The sequence below is a fragment of the Buteo buteo genome, chromosome 25 (genome assembly GCF_964188355.1).
Source record: "Buteo buteo chromosome 25, bButBut1.hap1.1, whole genome shotgun sequence".
In the NCBI taxonomy this organism is placed as follows: domain Eukaryota; kingdom Metazoa; phylum Chordata; class Aves; order Accipitriformes; family Accipitridae; genus Buteo; species Buteo buteo.
Genome location: NC_134195.1, coordinates 2,527,340 through 2,542,353, shown reverse-complemented (window position 1 = coordinate 2,542,353; position 15,014 = coordinate 2,527,340). Strand labels below are relative to the sequence as shown.

Here is a 15,014-nt window from a genome sequence, read left to right as displayed (position 1 = left end):
TGCCATAGCATCACCTCGCTGCAGCAAAGCTGGGGTCTGGTACTACATAAACTATAAATAATGATGCAGACAGACTGAGATATCTTCCTCTGTGTACAGAGCATATTCAATGCATTTCAAAAAGCACTGAGGCTTAATTCAGAGAAGCATACTTGTCTTATCAAATCCTTGGCCGAACTCAGCCTTTGCTGGAACCAAGTCAGAGAAAAAGCATGTTTTGTTTATCAAAATATACTTACTGCCGTAACACAGCTAGGTTTTCTTCATCATCCATTGTAGATCCTCCTCTGCTTTGATGGAGTTCAGTCATTTCACTCTAAAGAAGAAAACAAACAAACAACAACAACAAAAAAATAATCACAGCATCACAGATGGGGGAAAACACTTTAAAATACAGAGCTTTGCACCCAGCTCTACTTGCAAGCGTTTCCACAGGAAAGACTGTACTCCATTAAAAATGAAGGCAATTTGCAAGAACGCTGCAAAAAAATCCAAGTCAACCTGAAGGTCTTGAAGCACACAAGAACATTTAGACACAGGGAGTTTTCCATGAAACGCCAGCTTAGAAAAGACCGTGGTTCGAGGCCCCTTTCCAGGAACACAACATCAGAGCATCAGCATAATCTTGGAGGCAACACTGGCCTTAGTCTGTTTCTCAAGCTAAAAATGAGGTACTGTACTAACTTTCTGGTAACTTCCTAACTTGACACAGAAGTTCACTCTTAGAACTTCTACTGTAATGGTTGACCTAATTACGGCTTGCTGAAAAAAGTGAGAGGTTCTGCTTTCAATCCCCCCTTGAACTAACCCTTTGCTCCAACTGTTGTCCCTACTGGTCTTGTGGTCCTGCCTTCCTCCTCGCATTGTCTTTTGCTGGACCCTGGCTGAGTTGATTCAACTCTCTAACCCAGTGGGAAACTACTTGCTTCTGTTGCTGCTGTCAGGTTACTTTCCTTGCCGGAGGCAGGGCAGGAAGACCATCCCCACTTGGGAATGGCAACCCATTAGGTCAGGTGAAGCTGTCTTGGAGCCAACGACAACTACCTCTTCACTTTCACCAGTTTTAAGAGTAGCCAATTACTACTGGCAAATAATAAATGCTTCCTGTTCATAGATTTTATATTTTGCTGCCCCTAACATTTTTCCTAATATAGGCAACTATTTACTTTACCTTCCCTTATACCCAGCCCAGCCACAAAGCAGCCTCTATTTAAACCAGATGACTGCTTCACCAGAATTACTTTGATAGGGGCAATACCATCACTTTTTCAGTGGAATTGCCTCATCCTTCTTGAGGTTCCTGAATATTCTGTTGTATTATGACTTTCTCAAGCAGTACGTGCATGAAAAGCACAAAGAAAAAAACCTACCTTTCCTCTTCTGCAGTTTACTCTCCGAAGCGCACTGCTTTCCGAGTTGGATACGTATTCTCTTTGAAGACCTAAGCATGTAAACCAGAATCAAACAGCAGTTAGAAATTGAGCAGATCTGACACAGATGTTTGTGCAACCACAAATTACAGCTGAAAGTTTCTTTAAGTTTCTCAGCATAGCACAAAAAATTAGTTACAGGCTACTACAGTTACTTACCTGGAGAGGTACAAGGAGATTTTACAAAGGCTTCAGGTCTTGGTGCAACTGGCTGAACAGGACGTGTCTGCTTAGCTGCCAGTTTCTTAAGACTTACTTGTCTCTTTTGAAACATTTCTTCCATACTTTCTTGCTTCTGAAAAACCTTTTGCACATGCTCCTACCATTGCCACAGAAATAAAAATCCTTGTCAGAGACCTATCAACAAGCTACACTGCCATTTACAGTACATTGATCTGAAATTGCGATTGTTTTTAGACCACGTATAAAAATATTACCCTACTCTTCACTCCTAACAAGGCATAATTTACAGTCAACTTAAAAATTGGAACATTACTTTATAAAACATTTTGTGTGCTTGCTGTAGAGAAACCAATGGGATTCAGGTTTCAATTTAAAAAAAAAAAAAAAGCAGGGAAAAGTTTTTTGACAGTGTCTCATGGTTCTGTTACATGAAGAGAGCAAACAAGAGGAAAAGGAACATATTCTCAACTACTAAAAAAAAAGCAGTTACAAAGCAGAAGTCATACAAATATCAAGGACAGGCACATTCTTGCTACATAAAAAAGATATTTCCAATACTCACTTGGGAGAATTTTTTTTAAAAGCAATCCTACTATCTGACAAATTGAAGTAGTTATTAAAAGGCTCTGAAGCCCCTGATGCTTATCCAAAGATATGACAGGACCAGCACCTCAGGTAGGGAAATGTGTTGGCTTTCCAGTTCCCCAGTATAACTCCTAGTACCAATTATTTAGCTTTATCAATGGCCATGCAAGAGAGCAATTCTAAAATTAACAAATGAACTCATAGATACACATAAATGTCTTCTGATACCTTTAGGTCCTCATTGAGGATGTGTGCATACTCTCTGTAAATTTTATTCAACTCCTTGATTTTATTGCCTGCACCAGTGTCCAGGAATTTCTCGATCTCCTGTAATGCTGATTCTGCACCATCCTGAGACTGACACTTATCTACCGGCTGCGAAGCCAGCAAATAAATTCCTTCATCGCACCACTTCAGAGACTAGAAACAGAGAGAAGAACAGGCTCAGAATGCAGCGATGTCAGCATCAAACACTAAGAGGTCTAAACCATTTCATACTTATACTTGTCATGTATTTAGCTATTTAAGGAGAAAACTTCCAGCGCACCCAGATATTTTTACCTGCTGTTATGACAACTGCTTGACTGAGGTTTTAGCAAACAAGATGGGAAACAGAACTGTTCCATACAAAATTTACCTTTTCTAGTAAGCCATGCAGTTCTAGAGATTTGTTAAGAAGATTCCTCCTCCGTTCTATCTCAGTAGTGAAGGCATCACAGAGATGATGAAGTTCACTGCATTTTGGAATAATGGAATCCACAGCATAATGATTGCTTTGAATAAAAGCATCACCCTCTGAGGCTAGCATTCTGGCTTTTGCTACAGTTTCCTAAGAAAGCAAGCATTGATTTAGGTACATCTTTCCTTGGGTCAACATCAGTGAAAAAAATTAAAAATTATACCATTTGTTTTTATGCAGTAAAATACACATGTTGATAAAGAGTACATCTTTAGTTAATGGGTGCCTTGCTTAATAAATCAAAGTGATTTCTTGTCTTCCCAGATGCCCAAGAACTTTTAATGCCCCCTTCTTTACTGTATCAGAGTACTTCAGAAACATTAATGAGTTTAATCATATGCCTCCCTGTGAAGGAACGACTATTGTCTTTCTGTGCCTTAGTTAGTCAGCAGCATGTTTGTATGCGTACATATGCAATTTGGAGTACAGCAGCAATAAGAACCCAAATTAAAAAATACCTAACACCGGCACCTCAGCCTCAAGAGCAATGACCTTACTTATAGAGCTATATATTTTATTGTGAAGTATAGATTATAATAAGGTTCCCTTTCTACATTGTTCAGTGTATGTTTCTGTTGGTCATCTTTTAACATATTGTACATTCAATACACAGCTTTCTCATTTCTGAGATTTAATGAAATAAGTAGCTTTAATGGGAATGGAAGTGTCCCCTTGATCACTAAGCGCAGAACTCGGCTATGTAGACATTTCATGCTATTCTTCCATGAACTGGTCACACCGACTTTGTGACTGGTCACTCTGCTCTTTATTGAGGGATGCCCAAGAACTGGGCTGCTCCAATGGTTAAAGACTTCATTCCAAATTCTTTCTGCATGTTACTTGAGACACTGATTCAGCTCAAGCTCTGCTCATAAGACAGACTCAATAACCAAATACCGTTCCCCTCCACACATGCATTGTCATACTAGAAATTAAGGAGACTTGCAGAGTCCTTACACATGATTTTTCTTCAAAGTTGGCAAGATCTTTCAAAATATGCTCCACATGTGAACAGCTGTTTCCTACATCTGTGAAAGTAGACAGTCTCTCAGACACAATATCCAAAGCTGCTTTGACCTGAAATGAGACACAGCTATGTATCAATAAAGATGATTCCACCTCTCTGGAGACCCATCAGTTAAATAGCTATTTCCAGTCAGGTGACTCACATTACGGGGTTACTGGAGCACAGAGACAAATCACTTTTTTTTGTCAGCCTACCTTTACCCCCAATGCAAAATGAAAACAAACACAAAGAAAAGGCAGTGAAGTAATCCTGTTTCCTGGTACTATAAAAAGAAAAAAAAAAAAAAAAAGAAAAAAAGAAAAAAAAAGGAAAACTAATGCTCAGGAAACATTTATGATCTTGCTTTTACCAGATGACAATAATACAAAGCAACATACAAACAGAAAAATGTGAGGGAGAGGTCCTCACCCTAACAATTGATTGAGACACATACAGACAGACACACACTTGTCAGTGGGTTTCTGAGCATTGCTCCCATAGAGACACAGGAGCCATGCTCTGAGATCAGCTACACCAGCGTAAAGAGACTGTAGGTGCCATCAAGCATATGAGTTAAACTAACATGAGATCAGAAACTGGCTGTAAAAATTGTAGTTCAGCCTCCACCCAGCTTCTAACACTGTGGTTGCAACTTCCCACCCACAGTGTTGGAGAGTGTTTTATAATATTTCAGCCAGAAGGTTTAGGTAAGTCTTGGTTCCATAAAAGGGCCTATTGGCAAGATGAAAGCGTTGCAGCCAGCATATTATGCTTCTGTGGTGGTGAACAGGTTTCAAAGGATTTTTTGAATGTTTCTACGCTGCTGGGTCCATGGAAAAAAAAATCATAAGACTGCAGAAGAGAAGCTATTATGTCTCTATAGGCAAGTATTCAAGGTAGTAAAGATAGCAGTATGTCAAGTAAGGACATGTACAAGAAAAAGGTTGGAGAAAGCTTTCAAGCACACACAAGAGCTGCAAAAGCAAGAGGGGGAAATGTTTTCTTCTGAATAATTTCTATATTACCAAATATTGACTGCCACCAAGAAGTTCTCACCTCTCTGAAATTCTGTTCAAAATTCCGAAGGCGCAGACATTGCTCAAGTTTTTGCTGATGCTTAATCCAAAACTCATCAAAAGCAGTCTCTGTTTCATGTAATTGAGCCAGAAGCCTTTTCAAAAAACCAGAAATACTGTAAGAATGATGGGTGCAACCTTCAAGGGACAATACAATCTTCCACAGTAAACAAAAAGCCTCCCCAAAGCAATACTTTCCAGAAAAAATAAACTGGATACAGGAAAGTTTTTTGAGTATTGCACAGAATTGTTTCCTAGAATAACATTGATGTAAAACTGAAACCCAACATAAACATTAAGTTCTGAAAAATTGGCAAGTGCTGATCTGAAGCTAGCTGCTGCATATACTACTTCTCAGCTCTGGCCTGGGGACATGGGGACAGCAAACAAACAAAACATGCAAATGTGCGTGGGCTAGGACCCAGAGGAACCCAAGCCTTGGGCTACAAGGGAAAATGAAGGCAAAATTTGTACTGCTGTGACCAGCCAGCTGCCCTTACATTTCATTCCTTGGAGCAAGGCTCATAATAAACCTGAAGGTCACTGCTGCCCCTTTTCTGAGCAGAGTTACTACTTAAATGTCACAGGCAAGTGTACAGCAGTACTATGATGAACAGAGCCTTCTTCAATTTTAATTTTGGCTAATGCCTTAAAACTTTTACTTTTCAACTTATCTTCCAATATTGCATTTGACAGTATGGTATCCCATGGACTTATTACAGGGCGCTTTGCTGTACTTAGGCTACATCCAGGGAATTTTAATGAACTTTTGGCTTCAATAGGACAGAAATGAACCCTGAATTTACAAGTTAAAACTGATTAGAAAAAAGGCGGATACACACACAGAGTTTGTTTCAACTTCCGTCAGATACTGTATCAAGTGGGAACGTTTTGGATAAATTAGCAACCCCCATCCCGATTGTCCTTCGGATAGCTGATAGCAACAACGACCAAAAAAAGTGACTTCTGCCAAGCTTTGTGGATTGGAATGGACAGCTATTTGGAAAGAAAAGTCAGCCCGAGTGTCACAGAAACACAGAATGACAGACAAAAAAAGAATGCAGAATACTGCCTGGGGGAATGAGCTATGCTTTCATAGCTTTGTGCAGATTTACATCTGTGCTATGGTGATATAATGTCTTCAAACCTGGCAGTAATTTAAGGGGGGGTGGTGGGTGGGGAGCAATGGAAAACAACATCTATTACTTATATGCCCAAAGGAAGCATATAGGAAGTTTCTGCATGTTTCAAGTTTCAAGAGCAGTGTACTCCCTAGTAGCCCTTTAAAGGCCCCTAATGACATTGATAAGATATCAGCAAAGTTAGAAGCTCCATTGGGCAGGTTTAAAGAAAAAGAAACCTCCCACTTCAATTCAAAAGGACTTAATGAAAGTGGACAAATCTACTGAAAAGATGGGATATATCACTCCTGTCTTCCCCTCCTGCTTTCCCTACAGCAGCAAAATTTCCTTGGATTTTACTGCAGTCTCTAAACAAAGCATCAATATTCTTTAAAATAAGGAAAAGCTGCTCAACTACATAGTCTAAATCTGAAAAAAGGACAAGAAGAACAGTGTTACTTTGTTGGCACTGGAACTCAAACCCCATCCCCTATTTCCTTATAGCCAGGTGACCCAGTAATGGACATCGAGGGGTTTACTTTGCTCAGGACAGTTCTGACAACAGAGGAGTTGTTTCTGAAAGTATGTTTTATACGTTCACATTGTTAACATTTGCTTATTTGCTAAGCATGCATATGGAACTAAGTAAAATTGCTGGGGAGGGATCAAAAAAACCAGAAAAGCATCATGTTCAGTATTTTGCTCCTCTCACCTTTCTACCGTTGTTTGATTGTCTAGCTGATCTTGATTCAGTTTGTATTCAGGATTCTCAGTAACTGGTTTTGTAATACTTTCACGGATATCACCTCCCTGTTTTACTGCTAACCTGATATCCTCCTACAAAACAAAACAAAAACCCCCACACACTGTAGTTGTGCATTGTTGGTTGTGTTTTTCTTTTTTTTAAGCAGACTTCATAAGGCACCAAACTGGAAAAAGGATTTTGTTTTAGTAGCAATAGAGCAAGGACAGTTTGATTAAAAGCAGCATTTGACAACAAATAAAGACAGTAAACGCTAAATGTCAGCTTTCTCTCCATTTACCGTCTTAAGATCCCAGTGTAACCAGGTTGAATTTTCATGATAGATAGCCTTCTAGTAAGTCCTTAGGCTACAAACATCCCAAAAATTTTAGATGTACAGTTTTAAAACCCCCAAATAGTTTTCATTTAAGCTGATTTGAAAGAACATTTATCCATTCTTCAAAAGGTCATATATTTTCATATGCATACAAATACAATCAAATTACTTGTTGCAAAGAAACCTAGAAATTAAACACACCACTACTTACAAGGGAATTTCTGTTTCCACATACAAATCATTATGCATTTGTACATACGTAAACTTACCCTCAAGAAATGTCATTTTTGAATGCAAAAAAGGATTTTTAATATCAAACCAAGCAAAATAAGATTTCAATGTTTCACATTGTTACTATTAACATCCTCCAGATTTTCTATTAGCATTAGTAGCTATAAATTACAACATAGTTTAACTAGAAGACAGCATCTTTACAAAAATTACGTACCTTCATTTTGTCCTTCTTTTCTGTGTGTGTTGCAAGAAGGGAGCTGGTTGACTGCACATCATTCGGTAGTTCTGTTTCAGCCAGCTCAGTCCCAAAGGACTGAAGAATCTGAGCTGTTTGCTTAACCTTTTGGGCGAAACCTTCTATAGCCTTTTGGAATAAAAACCATTAAAGATGTTTCATGCTCATCACATGCATATGTACAAACAGACACATACACACAAAATATAACTTTCAAAACAAACCCCAGCAGATGAATTACAAGACTGAAAAATGGTCAAAGTATAATTTTGCAAGCAACAGATACCGTCACCATTAATTCCTTAATTGTATATTTTTCCTAGGCTCAAATCAGGTGTATCTTCCTCATATTTTTATAATCTGGAGTAATTTTACAACTTGAGCTTTTTCTTTCTCGTAGCAAAAACAATAAACTTCAACACAATAATACACTGTAGTTCCTTTGCTCCAAGTGTTCAGAAAACCACTCCCAAATTATTACTCATATTATTTCTCTAAGATGACTAAGTACCATTGGGAACATCTTCTCACTCTGAGCAAGTCAACTTGCATCACTTGAAATCTGTTTTATAAATGACAGGGTATAAAACAGAAGTGTTCATTAAACTGGAAAGTTAAAACAAAAACTAAGACTTACAGTGCGACGGGACAGCCATCTGTTATGGCAGTAATCCAGGGTGCCACCAAGATCTTCTGTTAATTGTGTTTTATCAATGTAACCCTGCAGTTCTGATACTGAGCCCAGCATTATGATCTGCAGCAGCAAAGAAAAAAGTGAATGTGATCAGTGGTGAGAAGTCCCTTGTTAAGGATTCTAAGCTCCATCCTTCAGCCTCTGATAGAAAAAGTTCAGTTTAATACAGAAGCAAGTCATGGAACTATTTCCTTTGGGTACAGAAAAACAAACTTAACAGTTGTTTCAGTTGAAGATGATATAAATAACTGCATATGAGCACGAGCACTAGGCACATTAAAAAAAAAAAGCATACGGATTATACAACATAAACTACACCATCAGGTTTTTTTAACCTTGATAAACCATACATGGCTATTTTCTAAGAACAACATTCATTTCTTGTTCATTTTCCCTTGTTATCCTGGGTCTGTGGGAGAGAATGATAGTATTTCCATGGATTTGGCATGTAAAGACTGGTTCCCCAAAATAAATGAGGGATGGGGGACAGGTATCTTAACTTAAAGACCATCCTTCACCCTGGAAATTTACATCTGGTAAGTAAAATAACTTTTATATCTTTAGCTCATATAATTTCAAAGTTTATTTTACAATATAAATGCTGTACATTTACAAACAAAAGTATAATCAGTGGGTTTACTGGTGATCTAACTACAGGCATCAGTTGTATGTTTGCTCAAATGATAGAAACTATAGTATTTGTCCATGGGAAATGCATTTGCCTCAAAATTCACGTACTGTTTCAAGAATAAGCCATCATGAATCAGCCAAAATTGCTGGAGCTGCCTTTAAGCATGGCTTTTTGTTGGGATTTTTTTGGTCCTCACTGGTTACATTAAGTACTTGAACAGATTCCTAAGAGTAAAGTGAAAACAGAGGACTACTTACAGGTACTTTCATTTTAAACTCATCTTTGTTGAATTTGAAAGCAATGTCCGAGAGAGCTCGATGAAAAAATCCTGTTGGGCGCAGAACGAGGACTAGCTGCAGGTTTCCCGGGAAAGATGCCTGCAAAACAAGTTTAGTCTGTTATTTTCTGTGTCTCAGCTCCAGAAAAATATTTTTGAAGAAGGAGAAGCCCCTGAAAACCACAAACTAACCATATCAAAGGCCTTCCATCATGGGGTGACCAATTATAAACTTGCAAGGCTTGCACAAAGAGCTTCATTCAAAGAGGCATTTACTCATCTTTGGAAACAGGAATCTATTCTCCTGGAATCAAATTTTTCAGGGATGGCTTGTACTGCTCTTCAGCCAAGATTACATCCTAGCCAAGGAGGCTAATGAAAAAACAATGGTGGCTTAGTACTTTAACAGCAGTACTTTCACAGATACCTTATCTTCTCTTTAATAGAGGGTGCCAAGAGAAACCTCCGTTATTGTTTCAACACCTAACAAACGTTTTAATTTGCGCATATACTACCTTGCCAGTTGCCTACACAAACTATTGCCACCGAGACTGAATTTCTCAGGCAGTAGCTTAGAAATAATCTTTAATTTTGCAGACAAAAATAAAAATCAAACATCATAACTCCCAGCTGTGGTTTTTTTCATCATCTTCCAACTAGTAGTGTGATGGATGTTTCCCAGTTCTACAAGTGATAGGGGGAAAACAGAAGAGGGGAAGGAAAGCAAAGAAATAGCATTAAATTACTAAAAATCAACCTCTGCTGTGGCAGAGGTTTCCATACTTGTCATTTAGCCATTCTTGAAATCATGCAAGCCTTCTCCCCTATTCAGTATTTCCACTGTAGGGAGACAGTGAAGCTCACTAAAGAAATGATCATTATAATGATTAAGTATGCAATTTTCTTCATTATACGGTTGGAAATTATGTCACTTTTCTAGCAAATTGAATTACTACCAACAAAAAAAAGCCAACCAAAAAAAACAAATACTGACTGAAGGAGCTGTTATGCTATGCTCTGTTTCCATGCCCAGTGAAACTTAGTATCTGGAAGATTGGAGAGTGGTTTAATACTCATTTTGAGGTTTCCAAGGGTTCCAGGTATTTAGCATTGGAAATTACAAACTTTTAAAGAAAAAGTACTTAAAAAACTTTTCTGGAAGACTTCACAGATTCATTGTGGTTCCCCAGATATTCAGTATACAACTGAGATCTCAATTTGATTGAGGAACCTTTAAGACTGGAGCTTCACAATCTGCCTCCACTTCAGTGATGTCCACACATTTTCTAGAAAGTACGGTCGTTCAGTCCCAGAGGAATCTGTCTGAGAGCTGGGAACAGAATCCAGGTAATTCTGAGTGCCCACACCAGCTCCTCATCCTTGCACCGTAAACAATCTGTCTCTGTGTAGTAGTACATCCTGCGGACTTACTAATCCACAGTTATCAGAGGAAAAACTTTTTATAGAAAATTCTTGACTGTATTCAGAAGGAAAAGTGAAGAAAAGATGATTTTTTTTTACCATTTTTTCCTGAACTATTGTATTAAGGACAACCACAAATTTATTTAAGAAAACTATTTAACTCATACTAAGAAACATTGCAAGAATGGACAAAAGGATTTTTTTATAAAATCTCCTGAATAATCTTTTTAGAATGATAGCCATGTAGTCTATTCATTTCACACACTCAATAGACACATGTCAATTTATTTTGTGCCAGCAGTGTTCAGAGTCTGAGCTGTTAATTTTCACCTTCAACTTAAAAAATGTGAAGTTTATTCAATGGCAATGCCAACATTTCAGAAGAAAAAGCTCCAAGAAGAAATATCTTTTAGATAATACATTTTTAAAAAAAAACCTAAGGGGTCTTCATGCGAGATATTTGCCCCACCACATGACATCCAGACATACTGTCTTTGGCAGTGCATGTTTGCAACCCATTTAGCCTTACCCAGAATACTGGGAAATGCCTATCCTCTTAGCTCCAAGTTGAGTAGATGTATTAGAAATAGACAATAGTATGAAAGCATATGAAGCGTAAAGACACCAAACAATAAAAGTAAACTTAAATTACATGTATGAGTAATGAATTTCTTCATTCTAACTTTAAATTCTCACTTTTACATTTTGTGACCGTAGTCTAGATTTTTATTCCAGAATTTCATAGAAAATATGCTGAAAGGGACCTGGGGGTGATGGTGGACAACAAGCTGGACATGAGTCCGTACCGCACTGCTGTGGCAACCAAGGCAAATGGGATCCTGGGCTGCATCTGCAGGGGCGTAACTAGCAGAGATAGAGATGGGACCATCCCACTCTACTGAGCGCTTGTCCGGCCGCACCTGGAGTACCGTGTCCAGTTCTGGTCCCCACAGCTCAAGAAAGACGCAGACAGACTGGAGAGGGTCCAAAGGAGGACCACAAAGACGACCAAAGGGCTGGAGAACCTGCTTAGTGAGGAAAGACTGAAGGAGTTGGGTCTCTTCTCCCTGGGGAAGAGAAGGCTCGGGGACACCTCAGCACAGTATTCCAGCTGCCACTTAAAGGGTGGCTGCAAAGAGGACAGAGATTCTCCCTTCACGAGTTGCCGTGTGGAGAGGACAACAGGCAACAGGTACAAGTCACACTGGCAAAGTTTTCATCTTGATAGAAGAAAGAAATTTTTTTACAGTGAGAACGATCATTCACTGGAACAACCTCCCCAGGGATGTGGTAGAGTCCCCATCACTGGAGGCTTTCAAGATGACATTCGACAGGGTGCTAGATAATCTCATCGAGGCTCCCTTTCCTCATGAAAGGTTGGGCCAGATGATCTTTCAAGGTTCCTCCCAACCCAAGTCATTATTCTGTGTTTCTATGATATTTAGGCTATTACTTAAGCAAACAGTAGTAGCCAAATGCAATGCAATAGTAAATTTTTCTGAACTGTGTATTAGCTCTTATGAAATACAGAGTTTAACTGCATGACCAAATTAAGTAGGGTGTCTCATTAGTTTTCAACTCAAAGAAAACAGAGAATACACATTACAATTATTCTCAATCTCAGCACATCTACCCAAACCGATGGCTGTTGAAGTCACTACAGTCTTGTATCACTTTAACTCCCATTCACGGCTTGCCAGAAGTTTTCCCCCTCTCTCAACAAAAGCTCAAATTACTCCAACTTTGTCTACAATACCATTCTGGCCTCCGCTAGTCTGTCTCCTATGCCTCCCATTTGGTTTTATTTATAGTCAAAGAAACCCAAGTCTTAAAAAACGATGCCTCCTCTGCTTGTTGTGGCCAGGAGTCAAATCTGCAAATTGATCTTTGTGAAACAACAGGAAAAGGGAGGATTGCTACAGTAAACAATGTTGGACCTGTGCCAGCTATTCCAGTTTATCTGAGCTTATATCTGCACTGCCCAAATATTACTATTTTCCTAACTTATTTTTTTCCTAAAGCCCTGGTGACTTGCAGAGACAATGATATGATGCAAGAGACACTCCTTAGATGCGTGTGAACTTCATCAACCAGTCAACTTCACCCTGAACACGAGAGAAGAACAACAACAAAAAAACCTCTATTCCAGTCCAGCAGCATATTTGTTTGAAGCCATTGTATGTTAAGCAGACAGAGCAAACAATGACTTCTCAATAATGTGCCAAATGTTAAGCACAAAAATAAATATTCATGTATGTTTAGCAGTGCCATGAAATAAAGTGCCTTCAAGGACTGTGTCAGTGAAGTCAATGAACATCACTGAGACTTGAAGAAGGGTTTGTGTGCTTGGAAAACTGCTTTTTCAGAAGTGTCTTTCTTTACTAGATTAATATTAACTGCTCCTCCAACATCTAGTCTCAAATATTGCACTGTAACTCATTTAATACCTATGCAAAAGAGACCAGGGGTCATGTTTTTGGTATCCTCAACAAAAATTAGGGTAGATCCTATTCTATTCTAGCCCAACCCATGTATTCCTTCCATCTCACTTGCATCAGTACCAGCACTTGTTTGATACTTCATGACAGTCATGGGATTAGTTTTCTATCTGCTTATCTCCTTCACATCCCCATCCAGTCAGGTCAGTGCCGATTCCAGAGATACAGAAAGAGATGTAGATGTGCATGTAGTTATCAGCTTTGAAATAAATCTGACCAAACCAGGGATTTATATACAGCACAGCCCTTAAATCAAAGCTTTCCCATACAGAGATCTTTGCTGCCCTATGAATACCCTGAACATAGAACGTGGGAGGAACCTTCACTGGCTGGACAAAACAGGAGCTACCTTAAATCCTCCAGGAAAACAGTCAATAAATACTCAGGAGCAGGTTGACCTGCCCACTTTCAGGCCTCCGCTTCTCAGGGATGGGAAGCTTTCCACTGCATGTTCCAGGCCTCTGGAAAGGGGGAACCTACAGAGACTGAACCCAGCTGGGTTTGGGCAAAATGTAAAATTAAGTTAGTTGCATATAATGTTAATTATCACTTTCTTTCACAGAATATTAATGAGAGAGAGGCTGTCTGTAGCACCAGTACTGACCCTGAAGTTAAGCAGCTGCCACCAGGGTGATATAAGGAGAGGCAGGCCATCTCACGAATGAAGATGACCCGATGCTGAATGGCCAGTAAGGAACCACGAAAGCTGAGCAGGAAACAACCCCTGCCTGATGCTCGGGAAGGGGCTGTAGCAGCTTGTGTGCGGGGAAGGAATGACAGTGTTTCCCCAAAGACAGGTACTGAGATTCTTCTTCTCTTCAGTCTCTGCTGTGTAACATGGTCTTGCTCTGTTGGTGCCAACAGGGAGCTATTTAAGTCACTCAACAATTTCATCTGCACTAGCCAGGCACAGCAACAATCCCACGCACTCCTGCCTGACAGTAACTGTACAGCGTATATGCACTATAGGCTGTTGGGCAGATGGCATTTTCAAAGGGGAACTAAGTCTCATTAAATGACATACTTTACAATAGCCACGATATTCACTGGGACAGGATGCAGTGCTGGCAGGCTGCGCTCCCTGGAAGAGGCAGCACAGGAGCAGAGCAGTGGCTGGGGTCTACAACCAGGAGCCAGTCACTACAGCTTTTAGCAGTGAATATCCAAAGGTGAGCTTTTGGAAAAGAAAACCAGCACCTTTGAGTTTTTATATCTCAGGTTTCCTCCTAGGGCTTATTTAGTATACAAAGGAATTATGTAGATAAATATGTATACCTTTTAGACAGAGATGCACTTAAAATAAAGTTGCAGTCTGTTGTTCAGTCCGACAGAGCAATTCACTCAGCTGCCCCAGTGCTCAGAAGTCTTTTATACTCCTACACAGCAAAGGAAAGTTGTTCTGATAAACAGTGAACCTACAATCCCTTTTCTTTCACTTCCCAGATAAACAGCCAGCTTCCAGAAATACCTGAACCATGCGAGCAATCAAAGAGCTAACACTTGACTCAGTTTTAGTAGTTCTGTCTTAAAATACTTGGAAAAACACTATTTTTCATTTTATGAAGAGCTTCAATATACCCACACTACCAAACTCTGTGGTGGTGTTTTCCCTTCTGCACTTACTAGTATGCCGTAAGCCACAGGGCACTTCTTTCCAAAATACCTCTGTACATAAAGGAGCCAATAAGTACCTTTTTCTTCTTTTTTTCCCCCCGAAGACTGTTTATTCCTGGCTAGAATGAAGTCTCTTACACAGGCTTCTTGTCAAGAAAGAATCTTGAATTAAATCAATTCATAAAAGGAG

At 39.3% G+C, this 15,014-nt stretch overlaps 1 protein-coding gene across 8 annotated transcripts in view; it reads right to left on the bottom strand.

The window, feature by feature from the left end:
• MCF2L (MCF.2 cell line derived transforming sequence like) overlaps positions 1-15,014 on the bottom strand; it is a 125,182-nt gene that overhangs the window by 21,269 nt on the left and 88,899 nt on the right. For all 8 annotated transcript variants that reach the window (XM_075057581.1, XM_075057578.1, XM_075057574.1 and 5 more), the window contains 11 exons: positions 9,271-9,390; positions 8,326-8,442; positions 7,668-7,817; positions 6,853-6,977; positions 5,000-5,114; positions 3,895-4,014; positions 2,836-3,027; positions 2,427-2,618; positions 1,590-1,749; positions 1,371-1,441; positions 240-316 (listed from right to left, as the gene is read on the bottom strand). In XM_075057581.1, the coding sequence (XP_074913682.1) occupies positions 240-316; positions 1,371-1,441; positions 1,590-1,749; positions 2,427-2,618; positions 2,836-3,027; positions 3,895-4,014; positions 5,000-5,114; positions 6,853-6,977; positions 7,668-7,817; positions 8,326-8,442; positions 9,271-9,390 (1,439 nt within the window). The remainder of the gene's footprint in view (positions 1-239; positions 317-1,370; positions 1,442-1,589; positions 1,750-2,426; positions 2,619-2,835; positions 3,028-3,894; positions 4,015-4,999; positions 5,115-6,852; positions 6,978-7,667; positions 7,818-8,325; positions 8,443-9,270; positions 9,391-15,014) is intronic.